At 41.2% G+C, this 17052-nt stretch overlaps 1 protein-coding gene across 2 annotated transcripts in view; it reads left to right on the forward strand.

Annotated features, from left to right (window-relative positions):
• Positions 1 to 17052, forward strand: part of LOC132833714 (MORN repeat-containing protein 1-like) — a 200164-nt gene that overhangs the window by 53965 nt on the left and 129147 nt on the right. For both annotated transcript variants that reach the window (XM_060852222.1, XM_060852223.1), the window contains one exon: positions 3174 to 3361. In XM_060852222.1, the coding sequence (XP_060708205.1) occupies positions 3174 to 3361 (188 nt within the window). The remainder of the gene's footprint in view (positions 1 to 3173; positions 3362 to 17052) is intronic.

A 17052-nucleotide genomic window follows, 5' to 3' on the forward strand; every position in this document is an offset into this window, starting at 1 on the left:
CCTGGCTAGGTAACATCATCAGTGGCGACTTCCAAGTGAAGGCTTCGCTTGGAGGTAGCCACTGATGATGTTACTTAGCCAGGTAATGAAATGTCTGGATATCAAATCTACAGCTCAGCGAGCAAACTGACACCCTAAACTTCAACCTGAGCTACAAACCTTTCAAAAAATATTTTTAACTCTTTTCCCAATGGAGAATGCATGTAAAAAGCCACACAAAGTACACAGTACAGTTGAGATTCTTCTGAGATTTAATTTTTGGTGCTGGATCTATTTGTTTCATTCACTCTTGTGAGTAGCATCACTGGCTTGCCACCCCGAGTTGCCCTTGAGCTACCTACTCAATTGCTGTAGTCCATGTGCTATAGATAGACCTGCAATGCCATTAAGGAATGGTGATATTATTTTCAGGTGGTTGTGTTCATGTGTATCTGCTGCCCTTCTTGATGGTAAAAAGCTAAAGTTGCCATGGTCCTAGTGGGCCATAGGGCTACTCTCACAGTAGAGAGAAATGACTGGTGGTAGTTTAATCTGAGAGTACCATGCCTCAGACAAGGAGAGAGGTTGAAAAACAGTCCTTCATGGCAACCTCAGCTAGTTCGGGAATTGAATCCAAGCTGATCCAGCTTAACATTTGTTGAGCTTACACTGCTGTACTCGGACCTCAGGTGTAAGCTGTTTGTATTCTACTACAGGCTAGGACACCTGTCCTACATCACAAATGGATTTACGTTGATGCTGGTGAAGTTGGCCACACCTCTGCGCTGCAAAGGATAAGCTCCTAGCTCTGCTCAGAATCCTGTGCAAAATTGGTGCCGAACTTTGCTATGGTCCTTTGCATTGAATCCAGACTTTCTGGCAGGTCTACCAGTGCACAGAGCATTTCATTGTGCATAGCTGTGAATCTGCCCTATTGATGCCCTCATTTGAATCCTGTCCACCAGAACTTGTGTGACCTCATCCTTTAGCATGCTGAAACTTACCGAACTCTGAAAAGCCCTGATAGGGTGAATGCTGAGACGGTTGTTTCTACTGGTGAGAGAATCAAAAACACAGGGACATGATCTCACTGTAAAGGGCTAATCACTTAGGACTGAGTTAGGGAGAAATTTCTTCTCTCAAAGGCATGTGAATCTTTGGAATTCTGTGCTCCAGTGCATTGTGGATGCCCCATCATTCTGTACAGGTAATTGCTGTGGATTTTTGGTGTCTCAAGGAATCAAGGGACATGGGAACAGTCAGGAAAGTGGAGTTGAATCAGCTTTGATTATTTTAAATGGTGGAACAGTCTCAACAGGCACGTAATCTATTCCTCCTCTTTTTTTTCGCATGTTCTCATATCTCTGCTGTTCCTGTCCTTGCCCTGACCAAAGACTCCTTGTGCCAAGAGTCTTACCACTTGCAGATCCAATCTCTATGCTAAATGTCAAATTGCACTCAGTGTGAACAACTGAACTGGTCACTTGCTTGTAGTGTTGAATGACAGTACATTTTTGTCAAAATTGCCTTTTTTTCTGTTGCTCTACAGTCTGATCAGGTTGCACTTCTGATATTTGAAAGGGGAAAGGCATAATGGTAAGGTTATAATGAGGAAAAGAAGCAAAATAATAGATGCTCACATCATCTACAGCTTGTAAATGAAAAGAGATTATGGGATGAGGAGGAAGAGGGACATAGGCAGAGGAATTAGGGAATTCCTTGACCATCCCATCAAAGGTCAGTACTGTTGTCTCCAAGAGAGTTAACAGATGCAGGTGTGGATTTCCCCCTCTGAATTAGCTGTTGTTGCTCCAATTGCATCACTTTGAACTTCCTGGTGATGTGAGAGAGAGAGAAGTGTATCAATGAGTGTTGTGAAATCTGTTTGATTAGCTTGGCTGACACGTTTGAATAGCTGACTGCGTGTAGCCTGGGAGATATGGCTGTGAGGCTTCCGGCCGTGTAAGTGTATAACGGTGAGATGGAGCACATGAATGTCAGGAAGGAGTTCTGATTGATAGCGATTGTTAATGATATAAGTAATGGATGCGTGGAGATTGAGTTGCATTTAAGACTGGTGGTGAGTATACTAGGTTAGGACATATTAACGTTTTGCGGCACCACATTCAGGTTCTTGATTCATACAGATTGGAAACATACCCTTCATCCCAATTAGTTGATGCCAACCAGATTTCCTACATTGGACTACTTCCATTTGCCTGTGTTTTGCCATATCCCTCTAAGCATTTTCTATCCATTGACATATCCAAATGTCTTTCAAGTATAATCATTCTACCTACCTCTACCACTTCCTCTGGCAGCTTGTTCCATATTTGCACCACACACTGTATGAAAATGATTCCCCTCAGGTCCCTTTTAAATCCTTCCCCTTTCACCTTAAACCTATGCCCTTTAGTTTTAGACACCCCTACCCTGGGGAAAAGACCTTGACAATTCGCCTTATCCATGCCCCTCCATGATTTTATAAACCTCTATAAGGTCACCCCTTAGCCTCCTATGCTCCAGGAGAAAACGTCCCAACCTATCCAGCCTTTCCATATAACTCAAACCCTCCAGTCTCGATAACATCTTTGTAAATCCTTTTTGCACCCTTTCCAGTTTAAGAACCTACTTCTTCCAGCAGGTCAACCAGATTTGTATGCACTACCCCAAATGTGACCTTACCAATGTCTTATACAACTGTGACATAATGTCCCAACTCCTGTACCCAGTGCTCTGACCGATGAAGGCAAACATGCCAAATGCCTTCACCGCCTTATCTACCTATAAGAGCCCTTTCAAGGAATTATGTACCTGCACTCCTCAGCTTCTCTGTTCCGCAACACTCCCCAGGGCCCTACCATTAATTGTATAAGTCCTGTCCTGGTTTTATCTTTTCAAAATGCAACATCTCGCATTGGATCTAGACTCCAAATCCTTGGGGCTAGGTTCATAGCATTGGCCTCTATGATTACCTCTTCCCATTTGTGTCTTGAGGGCCTTTGAACCCTGGCAAATACAGCATATCTCACCAACTTTCTACCTCCACCAAAGGTTGTGGTGCAGCATCAGAAGGCAGCTCGTTACCATATTCTCCAGAGCAATTAGTCAGTAATGGGTGAGGTTGAGGGTATTAGTTCTTCCAGTACTAGATGTGATGAAGACATCAAACTCTTATTTTTCTCTTTATGCAGTGGTTACACCGCCATCAATTATCCCTTGATGGCATATGTGCCAGAACCTGACAAGGCAGTTAACAATGCTGAACCATGTAGATCTGAAGTTACCACAGGCAGGTCATTGAGTACCAAAGACACCTCTGTGAATGAAACTAAACTGGATTTTCTTCCAATAACTGGAAACATACATGGCTCATTGCAAGGTAACAACTGAAATGCACATGATTCATTACATGGTAAGAGCTGAAACATGTGTTGCTTATTCTATTTTCTCAATTGAAATACAAATGGCTCATTGTATGATAAGACTTAAGAAAACTTGAAAAATAGTTACTGCCAGGCCCAAATCCAGACTCCATGTTTGATTCTGCCAAAGACCCTCCATTACCTTCCCCAAATGACATATTGTTTATGTATGAGTCTAGAGAATGTAGGCAGCCAAGTCAGTGGACAATTTCACTCACGGTTCACATGGGTTTCTTAGATAGTAACCAGGAGTGGGGACTAAACCAAGATAATGACTCCTGTACCATCCTGACTAAAGTAAAGAATCTTTGAGAATGAAGCTTACTTTTTCCAGCCTTATAGTTCAAGAAAAGTTGCTTTCACCTATAAATCATCAGGAGCTGACAACATTTTCATTATATTAATCAAAATGTGAATAAACAAGTTAGGCATGCAGTCAAATAGTTACAGGTGTTGTTTATTTAACTTCCTGTCACACTCTGATAACTCTTTCATCCTCCACCCCTAAATTTGACCATTCAGCAGTTTGTCTTTTAGCAGCTAATCCCTAAGCTGGGGCTTCCCAAATGAGTATCAGGACTCACTTTGTGGAGTTATAAGCTGGAATTTTGGAGTCACAAGCTCTGAGGCAGCAATGGTTACTGTAGAGCATTGATTGAGTTATAATGGCTGTGGCCCTTCTCCAACATGGCCCACCACTCTTACAGCAGCATGAACATCACCCCTCTCATCCCTTTCCCCCCAAGCCAACACAAGAATTTTCAAACTTCTAAATGGGTTTATAACAGTGAAATGTTTGGGTAGCTCTGGAGTTCCTTCTCTAAGTCTCTGCTCTCGTAAAATACTCCTTAAACCTACCTGTTTGAGCAATTAATACATCAGCCAACCTAATATCTTATGTTTTTGATGTCTCTTTGAATTGAATTTTAGTCCCATTTAGGCAAGGAAGGGAGGCAGGCGAATGCTAAAAGTAGAGCTGGCAAGCCAATTCCTCAACTGGACCATTCCATTTGGTTTCCAGGTTCCTGCAAATAGCAGGAGCCAGTTTAGCTGTTTAGTAGTTTACTCTCTATTGCATCCTGCGGTTGCTTTCAAGCTGGGTGTCCTCCAATTGGCTTTCCAGCTTCCAAAAGCCTTCCTGCTGTCCTTACTTGCGTGCCTACACGCTGGCCAATTATTGGCCACTCTGGGACAATTCACATTGGGTGACTGTTTCCAACACAGTTGGAATGCTTCTGACCACTACCCCCTTTGATCTTGACACCAGGGTTCACAAACCCGCAGAGAACTTCCTTACTGTTACACCCGATAATCCTTCTGTAAGACACTAAGAGACAATTTATAATTGTTCTTAACCAGTCAACATGGATCTTAAAATCTTGGCATCCTTTCCTCACCACCTGCTATGCAATGTTGGAGGCTAAGAATGGAAACGCAATGCTCAGTTATCACATGGTTAAAAATTCGTCGGGTAAATCTTTGTCCATTTTTAACATCTGTTTTAAATGCACCTGCTCAAACATGCCTGCCCATGGACAAACTGACATCTTCAGTGTTTCAATTTGCATCTGTTGTGTCATCCTGAGAGTGTTGGGATGCAGCAGAATGATTTGACAACCCAATTCCTGAACTCCAACTTTCAACTTTGATATTGAACAGTAACAGGATGGACAGTGCAGCCCATGGCTTTCTGTGAAGTCCCTGTATTTATGCCTGTATTTGTGACTTCCATTGCTTCCCTTCCCTTTCATATGTTTGTAGCTAGTGGTTTCAGATTAATTGATTTATTCCCAGATGATCCAATGAGGCTTGATGTTTGCTGATTATGTGGCTTTCAAAAGTTCCATTGACCTAATTGATCCTGCACCTCAATGGAAAAGAAGACATTCATATTTAACGGTAGTTTATTACTGATTTTGCCTATAATTCTGGATATTGCTTACTACTTGGTTGCATACATACTTCTGAACTAAAACACCCACCTCGGCGAAATCTATGATAAAATGCAGCATCTTATCCGTGGTCCTTTACAGCTTTTGAGCCAAATACAACTTTAATTAGATTGATGGTCAAGAATGTGATTGAATAGGGAATAGATGGAATCCTACTTCCTGGTGACTTTAGGTAAGTTGAGGTGCAGAACAGGTTCAGAGTGCTGAAAAGCTGACTGTTATTCCTGGGTTTTTATGTTTCATTAGCATTTGGAACTATGAGCCTTTAGGCGTTACAATGGTGAACAAAATGTTATTTGTGCAACCCTGAGATATGTGAATGTCATGAGTGACTGGAAAAGTTCTGATGAAAGGCTATCCTGAAATGGATAATGCTGTTTCGCTCCAAATGCTACCAGACCTGAATATTTTGGCATTTTTTGTTTTCATTTCAGATTTCCAGCATTAGTTGTATTATTGAAGAAATATCCTTTTGGATTGTGTATGTGCCTGACTGTCTGTCCCTGAAGATTCAGGGGCAAGGCTCAGTAGGCAGGGCTTCATGGTGACCTCAGCTAGTCCAGAAATTCAACCCATGCTGTTCACATTGGTGTACTTTGCAGAGCAGCCTTTCAGCCGACCGAGCTAACCAATCCCAAGTTATTTTACTTTTGTGATTGTGAGCATGTCTTTCCCCTTGCCCTTTCAAAAGTGATCCTGTGCCGTATGTGACAGAAATAACTTTCATTTCTAAAGAACCTTTAACGTCTTCTCGATGTCCAGAAGCATTTCAGAGCCAACGAAATAGTCTTGAAGTGTGGTTAGGCCCTATTGTAATATCAAGATGTTTACTTTGTAATGTTAGTCCTGAATGGTTTTGCTGAACACTTTCACACTGCACTCTCCAAAGCAGGATCAGTCAGTTTCACAAAGCTTTTCTGAGCTGGCTAATTAACAGTTACCATTTGAATTGCTGCACTGGTGCTGTAATGAATAACCTGAATCTACCCTACATCTGCTCCCTCTGGGCTACCGCACCACAGCTACAGTCCTCTATTGTTAGAAACTAGAGGATTTTCAATAGGAAACTGAGTGTGAAACGTGGCACTAAACATGTCCCAACATATGCTAGTGTGTCAAGATGTTTAGCATCACAGCGATGAATGAGAAAATTAATTGGTAATTAGCCCTCTTGAAGGCTGGAGCCATTTTTTTAGCACCGCATCAGCCCTTAAAACAAGCAAAACCAGAATTTAATTAATTTCTTTTTTAAAAAAAACTAGTGAGTGCATCTTGTTCTATTTTCTTTTAGTAAAGTTGTTTGCATGTGTGCAAGTGCAGATTTGTTTTCATGATTCTTTATGCTGAAAGAGGGTTGCCAGGCATATAAGTGAAGCTGCAGCGCGGGATTATCTTGGTGACAAACAAGTTCAGTAAACTTAAGTGTAGCTGGTGGTGACCTTACATTTCTCCCACAATTCTTCCAGCCCGCTTCCAAAGGCATACTGATGATTGTAATAAGACTTTAAGAAGGAAGAGGGCAGTGGTGACACAGAACTGACTGTTTCACTCCACAGTGCCTATTTTCTTCCAAGGTAATTGGAAGGCAAGACAGGGAAAACAGGCAATGGTGGTGATTGGGTTGATGTGTCAGGGGGAGATATGATAGTGAAACTGAGTTAAATCTGTGCTCTTGGCCTGAGAATGTGTAATGTTTTATGTCAACTTGTACCGTTCTTGACCTTTATCAGGAGTTCCAAAGGGATTTAGAGAGAAATTATGGAAGGAACTGCTGTTTGTTTTTTACCATAGAATGTGGTGTTTCACTTGGCGCTGATGTACTCGGTCACTGTCTTTGTCTCTCTGACATGGCATACTTGGCAAGCTCCCCAGACAGGAGCAGGCACACGACACTCTGGATCTACTGGGAGGCTGATGGTGCTGTGCGTGTTGTAATGGGCCAGGCTGGAAGCTTCCCACAGGATGTGCAAATATCATTGTCGAATGAGTTCATGGTACTCATGGCCTTGGAAGAGATGCTGGAGTCAGGATTAACCTGTTTCATCACTTTGTAGATATAGATGGGGGAATTTTCTTCCCTGGACTTTCTCATCTTCTCACCACTCTTCACTGGCACCGCCTTCTTGGAGATTTTCTTCATGCCTTTCTCAGACGATTGCTGTGTTTTCTTCTCATCAGTCATTGTGATGATCAGTTTCAGACACTTGTGGCTTTGAGATGATATATTTGTGAACTTCTAGCATGTTTAGAAATAATCTATTTAATTACAGTCATGGCATTGGATATCATGAGAAGCCAGAGAAAGTAAGGATGCAGATGCTGGAGATTAGAGTCGAAGAGTGTGGTGCTAGAAAAACACAGGTCAGGCAGCATCTGAGGAGCAGGAGAATTGACGTTTCGAGCATAAGCCCTTCATCAGGAATGAGGTTTGTGGCCTGAGGGGGGTAGGGTTGGAGGGAAAGTAGCTGGGAATGTGATAGGTCGATGAAGGTGGGAGTGAATGTGATAGGTCAGAGAGGAAGGTGGAGCAGATAAGTGAGAAGGAAGATGGATAGGTAGGACAGTTCAAGAAGGTGGTGCTGATTTGGAAAGTTTGAGTCTGGGATAAGGTGGGGGGGGGGGAGGGGAAATAAGGAAACTGGTGATCCAATCAGATCCAATCTTCCAACTTGGCACCTCTTGAACTGTCCTACCTCTCCATCTTCCTTCCCACCTATCCTTTCCACCACCCTCTCTGATGTATCACCTTAACCCTCACCTTTATCTACCAATTGCTACCACCCCACTCCCCTCCCATTTATCTTTCAGTCCCCTTGGGCCACAAGCCTCATTCTTGATGACTGGCTTATGCTCGAAATGTGGATTCGCCTGCTCCTCGAATGCTGCCTTTTCCAGCACCACACACACTCATGAGAAGTCAGGCAGGTTGATATTGACTTATGTTATGAGATGTAACGAAGATTGTATTTGACCTCAGTGTGTCCATTTCTGGACTTCAGTACTTTCTGTAACTTTACTATTCCCTATGTTTATAACCTTCCCCAGTCCCATAAACCTGTGGGTTCTGTGTATTTCTCCAAATCTGGCCTCCTGGGCATCCAGAATTTTCATCAGTCCAGCATTGATAACCAAGCAGTCAGCTGCCTTGACCCTATAACGATGATTATGCTGCTGAAGTATTTTGGAACATTCTGACGTTGGGCAAGACATTATATAAATGCAAAGTTTTTGTAAACGCTGGATTTCTTCATTTATACTCCTACTTTTCAAACTTCCAGATACTTCTTAAAACCTTCAGCCAAGTATTTTGTCACCTGGCTTATTAGCTCCTTTTTTAAAAATTCATTAATGGAATTGAGGGCATCCCTGGCTAGGCCAGCATTTATTGCCCATCCCTAATACACAGAGGGCAGTTAAGAGTCAACCACATTGCTATGGGTTTGGAGTTGCATGTATGCCAGACCAGGTAAGAATTAGCAATTTGCTTCCCTAAATGACATTAGACATCATTATGTGATGTGACATCATTATGGATGTGATACTTATTTTCATCTGATAATTCTCCTGTTAAGATCCTTGTGATAGTTTACTGCAACGAAAATGTGATTAAATGCAAGTTTCTATATAATTTTTAATTGCCTCACTGCTCCCATTTACTCTCATTCTTTGTACAAGTTTCTGTCATCTGATGTGTACATATCACAATTTCTGACAGTCCCCTTGTCTCTCAGTGAAATAACTACATGATTCTAGACAGTGAGTGTTCACAGACCATCTGACTGTAGAAGGAAAGTTGCACAAACCAAATTCTCTCAATCCCAAAAACTCCCTCACACACCTCCACCCAGCCTTACACCTTCAGTTACAGCAGGGCTTGCTATCGAGTTTTCGATATTTCCCAGTCTGGGTAAAGCAAACCCTTGCATGTTGTAACACCCTAAAGACAGTGTCAGTTTCACAAGGAAAATTGTCACCAGAGCTGAGCATGTATGACACTGCAAAGGAGACAGTAAGTTTCCTTCATTACAGCAGTAATTGCAAAGTGCTTACCTGGTTGTTGTGGACATTGAAGATTGTGAAAGGCATTGTATGCAAGCAGGTTTTTCTTTTCAAGTAAAAGATAGAATGCAGAATTTTTGAGGTATTGTGCTTGCAATGCGTGGTGAATCCAGCCCCCAAAGACAATAACTTGCTAACTTTATTAATCTCTTAAAATTCTATTTGGACCTCAGTTTCAAAGCCTCTGCCAGATAGTAATTAGGACCAAGAATCCTACCAAAATTTCCAACTTCCCTTTGCCTTTATACACTGAAACCAACTGTAAATGCCCCCACTGCTGACCCCAGCTAAGATCAGCTATCTCGATACATACCAGAGATCAAACTTGGTAACTGTTTATGTTTAGGATTCATATCTACAAAGGACAAAGTAAAAGTAAATGGAAATCAATTCATTAACAACCCTAACATCTTATTTAATCTCCCAAATCCGAAAAGATATGACCTGCTGTTTACAAATCGTCTTAGTCAGCAGTGTCAGGGAAAGTGGACCGGTTGCCCTGTCTCCCTCAGCTCCATTCAGTTCCCGTATTCTGAAGGACAAGTTAACCTAGTTCCTTTGGAGAAAAAAAAGTCTGCGTCAATTGGTTACTTTTATATCTAATCCTCCTTCCTATTGCTGAGCCTGCGAGTTTTGCAGTCTGCTTGGCAGGATGATAAACACTCATCCTGAGCCAGCATTTGTGGCTTTAACACAGATTGGCAGGGACTGCAGCAGACAAGGCAGGATAGTCCACATTGGTTGCTCTAATTGCATTTGCGCACAGAACAGTTATTGTGAGACTAGCACAAGTGCCAGAAACACTCTCCAATTAGTTACCCTATTAAATAACTGTGCCTGTGAGTATTAGCTTGTAAAAAAATTTTCAGGATGTGGGTAGAGCTGGCAAAATCATGTTTTTCTTACCTGTGCCTAGTTGCCCCAAGAAAGTAATGGTGGGCTATCTACTTTAAAATACAGCAGTTCCTTGGCTAATGGTGGTTATGAAATGGCTTCAGAAATTTAAAGAACTCTAAAATATTGATCCAATAATAATGAATAAGCAGAAGTTATCTTTATATATTGATGGTGTGTTTTGAGGAATGCTTGGGGAAGGATTTCTTGTAATCTAATTGCTCTTATTCCATTTGATGGTGCATTGTTTGGGGCTGGGAAGTGTGATTAACGTAAGTTTAACAAATTGGAGCTGAAGTGTGTCAGTGGCAGAAGGGATGCATGCTGATTCCAAAGGTTATGATGTTGATCAAACAAGCTGCAGTGTTGATAGTGAATACTCGATCTCAAGGTGGACAATACAAAGTCAATCCTCTGGAATTCTGAATTGAATGGCCCTTTTTCATTCACACTCACTTAAGTAACTTTCATTTTTCCATATTTTAATCTCTGCACATTTCTGAGTTGTGAGATGCAAGTAAGAAATCCTGTGGCTTCTGCAGCTCCCCTTTAGAGCTGGTGGTCAGAAAGAGTGGTCAGCTCTTTGGCAAAATCAAGGAGTTTGTATATTTAACTTCTTCACAGTGAACTCCATGACCTGGAATGCAGCGCAACTTGCCATTCCTCACACCTATCTCTACATTTTCTTGATAAGAATATTAGCACAGGAACTAATTTGTGTGCGCGCACCAGGACAGAAATTGTCAGTTTGTTGGATCAGAGAGTGCATCCATTATCTCCATGCCTGTTCTTTTACATGTACACACACATACACGTGCACACACATAGTCATACAACACAGGTACGCACGTACAAGTGCACACACAATCCAGCAACTCACTGGACGAAATTATGAGTAAACCTCTCATATTTTTCTCTTTCCTTGTTCAGGGTTATTGATGGAACTTACTAATACATTAACTACTGCCTTTAGCTATGACCAGCTAACTCATCATAGACTAGACATGCAAATTAGACTTCTTGATAGCTTAATTTTTCAAATTCTCAAATGATGTTTTCGTAATTATTTATCAAAGCGACCTGCTGAAGCAAAAATACAGACCATTTTCTCAGAATAAAATTACAGGCAATATTATTCACCATATTTTGTATTCTAAGGATGTGAAAATATACCAAACAGTGTCCCTCAGGTGACAATTTTTCTTCTTCCTGCATTCTTAGTTTGGCATTATCTGATTGTTGCCTTCCTGCCGTCTCTCCTGGCCTTTTCATCTTTGAGAGTATCCTGTATCATGACCTTGGTGCTTCACCTATGGTTCTAAGGTTAATTAGTATTAACAAAAATCCAAAATCCTTCACAGATATTGGCAGCAATCAGCAGGTCTCAAAAGGAAGATCAGCCATTTCTGATGGCCCACAAATTAACAGAGAATGGACTGACCTGGAAAGAAACAGGTTGACTCAGGCTATCAATCAGTAAGCTCAAATTGCAAATAACTCTGATTTGAGCCATTTTATCCAAGCTGGAACAAAACCAGACTTCTGCTTGGTTTAAGCTTTGAGTTGCTCTATTGAAGCAGAATTTAAGCTTTTTCATGTTACCTGAGAGAATGTTCATTCTAATTCTATGGCTTTTGTAGAAATTTAATTGAACTAATCTGTATAATTTTGGTGAGCTGGCCAACCCTAGTAAATTCACTGTCCTCACTTCAAACGCTCACAGAAGATGGACTGTAGGGAATTTTATGTTGCCCATTTGTGAAATTTCTGCATGATTGAAAAGCACAGAGACATTCATAGCCATGTTTGAACAATTCCTTCCCTGCTGGAAGAATTGTTGATTTTTGTTTTGTTCATTGAACAAGTGATCAACGAGTTGTGCTCAAAGCAATGTCAATTATGAAATAGTCATAAACAACTTCTGAATGAGGGAGTTTGTTCATCAAATAGCCTTTCTCACTCAGAAGTGATACTTTCAAATTTTGTTCCGTTGCATAATGAAATCCACTGAGGAGGATCTCCCATTGAAAGTGCACACGGTATACTATTAATAATGAGCAAGTGGTGCAGCAAGCCCCTGATGATGGAGTGGGAAATGACACAACCTCTTGTCGCAATTAATGCAGATCACCACGATTCAGATGTAGCCCTCAATTCGTTCACTGACATGAAGAATGGCCAATGGCGAGGACTCAGCTGGCAGCTGTTTAACTGTGCCCAAGCATGAATCGACACCTTTAGGAAAGCAGAAGGCGAAAATGCTTTCTTTTTGCAAAGGAAGGAGCAGGTTGGAACTTGAATTCAAAGTGCACTGCAGGCTCAATGATTGCTCTTGTTCCCTAATTGTGATCTTCTGATTCCACCAGACCTGAGCAGGACCTTTGGCTGATGAAATTCAACATGAGCAAGTGCAAGGTCTTGCATTTTGGAAAAAAGAATGCAGGCATGGACTTTTTTTTTATAAATGGTGAGAAAATTCATAAAGCCAAGTACAAAGGGATCTGGGAGTGCTTGTCTAGGATTCTCTAAAAGTTGATTTGTAAATTGAATCCATGATTAAGAAATCAAATGTAATGTTGTCGTTTATCTCAAAAGCAACAATGTGCTTCGGAGACTTTATAAATCTATAGTTAGACCCGATTTAGAATATCGGTCCAATTTTGGGGCCCACACCTCAAGAAGGATGCACTGGAGCATGTCCAGCAGAGATTCACACTGATGATCCCTGGAATGGTATGCCTAACATACGATCAGCTGACGATTCTGTGATTGTATTCATTAGAGTTTAGAAGGTTGAGGGAAGATCTAATAGAAACTTGCAAGATAATGCATTCTTAGAAGGGGTGGGGGGTGGACGCTGGAATTAATTGCCATGGAGCGCAGTGGAGGCCAGGACGTTGGGTGTCTTCAAGGCAGAGATTGATAATTCCTTTCGAGGTCAAGAATTTAAGAGCAATGGGGAGAGTTGCGGGTAAATGGAACTGAAATGCCCATCAGCCATGATTAAATGGCAGAGTGGACTCGATGGGCTGAATGGCCTTACTTCCACTCCTATTATCATATGTTCTTATGACCTTGGAACTTTAGGTAGTTCAAAATGTTCAGGGAAAAAAGTCCATGACTAATCAGGAAGGAATCCAAAGTCTCTATCTCACAGATTAATAGACGGTTTGGGACATTTGATCGATAATTAACACTGTCATCAATGTTACCCAAGCCATATTTAAGCGGATAAGGAATGTACAGAAAATGTTCCAAGCAGCACAAACTGTTGGGACGATCGACTTTCTGACTCCTGAATGAACTGAGCTTGGGCATTCTCAATCTGTAGTGTAGGCAAAGCAGTTTTTTTAGGGGCTCTTGTGGGCAGTGATAGTACCCCTACCTTTGAACCAGGAGACCTGGGTTCATGTCCCAATCTGCTTCTGAACAGATTGATTTAGAAAAATACATAGCTGTGTGAGAGCTCACCACGCAAACCATCTTAAATGCAGCTCAAGTTAAAATTCTGAATTGAAGGACAGCTAGCACGGGAACTGGAAATGTCACTGGGTCGAGGTTCCACTCTGAGGGTGTGGAGGATGGTGGAGATTCATGGTTGGTACCTGGCCTCGCCAGACATTATACAGGCTTCAATGCCAACAAAGAGAGCTCTTCCACCTTCATTGTTAGCCATGGTGTGGAGATGTCGGTGTTGGATTCGTGCTTCCAAATAAACCTGTTGGACTCTAACCCTAGTGTTGTGATTTTTTTTTTAACTTTCATTGTTGATAGCTTGTAACCTGACAAGCATAAATATTCACACCACATTTAGACCTTACTTCACAATAAAAATTAAATTGAAGTATAAAAGGTATTGGCAAAACACAGCACCAGAAAACAGCACAGATTCACCTGCACTTTGTCCAAGCTCCCAAAATATTAACCTACAGCACGTACTTGAAATGTAGTTCATTAATTTTACTGAAGTTGTGAATTCCATATTTAGTCATCAGAAGACTGTAGGGCAGCCAAGTTTTAAAAGAATTTTTTAAGAACCTTCTATAGTCGTCTAGATATTAATTGAATAAGTAGGCAACCTTAAGCAGCTATAAAAAATATCCAGTAACTCGACTAGACAAAACAGATAGGACAGTTACATATTGCAGCCCTAGTGTTCCTCCTGTATTGATTTGTGCACTTATGGAACAGCACTTGATGTATTAACCATGCTGAAGTGCACCAGAAATAGAAGTGGAAGTGTGAGTGAATAATGCATTTGGATGGGAGAGCCATCTCCCTGAGACACAGCAAGCATGTAGACAGAGTGTTCATTTATGGGTTTGCAGAAAGCAGCTGCACTTACACAAAAAAAGAAGTCACACTATAGTGGCTTATCCTGGAAGAGCTTGCATCGTAAAACATTGTTCACTGGTTAAAGAAATTAATTATGTCAGCCAGTCTGACATAGAATTTATTTTTCAATGTACAAGTCCTTTGTATGTCAGTTACTCTTTCACTACTCTGAAATGAATACAGTTAGTTTGCAAATGCCCTCATGGCTAAGACTCATCAGAATTGTTTTGAAATTTATATTTTCCTGCACATTGATTTCTCTGCATGTAAATTTCTCCATTTCTCTTTTCTCTTTATCTTAAGTTCTCCCACATCCTTAACATGCTGCATTTCATTCCCTATATGGCAAATGACCAGCTTCCTATCTTCACTATTTTCAGCCTATGGTAGTTCAGTGATAGCATTGGCATCTCTGAAACACAAGATTTTGAGTTCAAGTCCCACTTTAAAGCCTTGAGCAAAAAAGCTCCAAGCTGTCACTGCACTGTAGAACTGAGCGAATGCTGTACTGTCGACATGTCTGATGAGATGTTAAACTAAGGGACCGTTTGTCCTCTCAGGTGGATGTAAAATATCCTATGCTTCTACTCAAATAAAAACAAAGAGATTCTTTCCAGTCTCATGACCAGTATTTATCTCTCAACCAACATGACTCACAGCAGTTCACTGTATCTGACCATTATCACATAGCTGATACACAAGAAGATCCCTTGAACAGCAGTTTGGTACATTTTCCATAATACAATGGTGCTTATACTTCAAAAGTACTTCATTGTCTATAAAGGGCTTAGAAAGCCCTGAGGTTGTGAACAGCACTAGAAGGGTTGTTGGATTCAAAACTTTAATGCTGTTTCCTTTCTTTCGATGCTGCCAGACCTGTTAAGTTTCTCCAACAGTTTCTATTTCTGTGTGTTTCAGATTTCCAGCATCTGCAGGTATTTGTTCTATTTTAGCACTACAAAAGTGATGTCCAAAATTCAAAATGAAAACCCTGTTGGATTTTTGTGAATGTAGAACATTTCACCCGCACAGCACCTGAAACCTTGAATCTAACACAGACTCTGAACCTGAAACAAATCCCGAAACTAGATTGACATACCTTTTCAAAAATGTCCGGTTTTTGGACAATTCCCATTTTCAGACATTGGATTTTGGGCATTGTACCTGAGCATAAAAGGATTTCTCCCTCTCTCTCGCTAGTGGTGACAGCAGGGTAGGGTGTGCTTCAGCTCTGTGTCTGTATGCTCCCACTGGCTGAGTTCTTCTCTTTTCTCTATATTTCTCTTCTGTTTTGTTTCTTCATTTCTGTCTTGTATCAACTTTCACCTGCTTTTCTGCGGCTGCAGTGAAGGAAGACTGTTGCGAGGGCCTGCTGCAACAGTAGCAGTATAGTGGATCTGGATATTTGTTCCGCAAAACCATAGTGGCTGTGACTTTATTGAAGGCTTCATCGTTGGTGGGTCTGGTCTGTTCCTTCTGGTGGCGGTATGGTGGTTTCAATGGAGGCTACATGGGCTCGTTCCAGTTCATTCCTCAAGGCTATGGTAGCAATGCGGCAGCTTCAGGCAGTAACTGAAGACTTCAGCATTGGTGGTGTGGTGTGTCTGGTCCAGGAATCCTTGCCTTAGTGGCCACAGCATCCCATAGCCACTCCAGAAACCCAGAAGTCGTGGAGTGAACAAAAGGTGAACTTTATCCTAACTTTGACTCAATTATTTCTTTTTATAATTTCTCCAATTAAAATTGTGCTGAATTGTGGCGACATTTACTACACATCTCACTGTGTCTTCATAAATACAAGTGAAATAATTTGCTGTTCTATTCGTTCTCATTTCTCTTTTTAGCTTTTTAAAAAATCTTTCCTTAAGATAAAAGCAATTTTTTTTAATGAAAGTCATTGCCAGTACAGCACTGAACTATATGGATCAGAAGATCCCTGATGTGATCCCCAACCTGCACTAAGTTAATGGCTCTTTATTAGATGGACCAACAAGTTTCATTGGCTACAGTGCTTACTACCATTGAATAACTGGAGAAATATTCACTGTACAGGCTCAGTGAAGAATGGTTACATAGAACAAAATGACAGAGGGCTAACCGCACTTTATGAAACTGCTTTAGAAGAAGAAAAGAATTAGACCCTCCTTGTTGGCAGCATTGTGGGAGTGAAATATGTGAGGAAATTCAGTAATTTCTGGAGCGAAGAACATGGAAAATTTCAGTAATTTAAGGAGTGAAGAATGTGGGGAAATTCAGTAATTCCAGGAGGGAAGAACGAGGGGAAATTCAGTAATCCCGGGAGCAAAGCATGTGGGGAAATTCAATAATGACAGCCTGTATCCATACCACTGGCAGCTCTGTGGAAGTTCTTCCTTGACTGCTGAGCTTGTTAGTTTCATAACTTATGC

The sequence above is a fragment of the Hemiscyllium ocellatum genome, chromosome 37, assembly GCF_020745735.1.
Source record: "Hemiscyllium ocellatum isolate sHemOce1 chromosome 37, sHemOce1.pat.X.cur, whole genome shotgun sequence".
In the NCBI taxonomy this organism is placed as follows: domain Eukaryota; kingdom Metazoa; phylum Chordata; class Chondrichthyes; order Orectolobiformes; family Hemiscylliidae; genus Hemiscyllium; species Hemiscyllium ocellatum.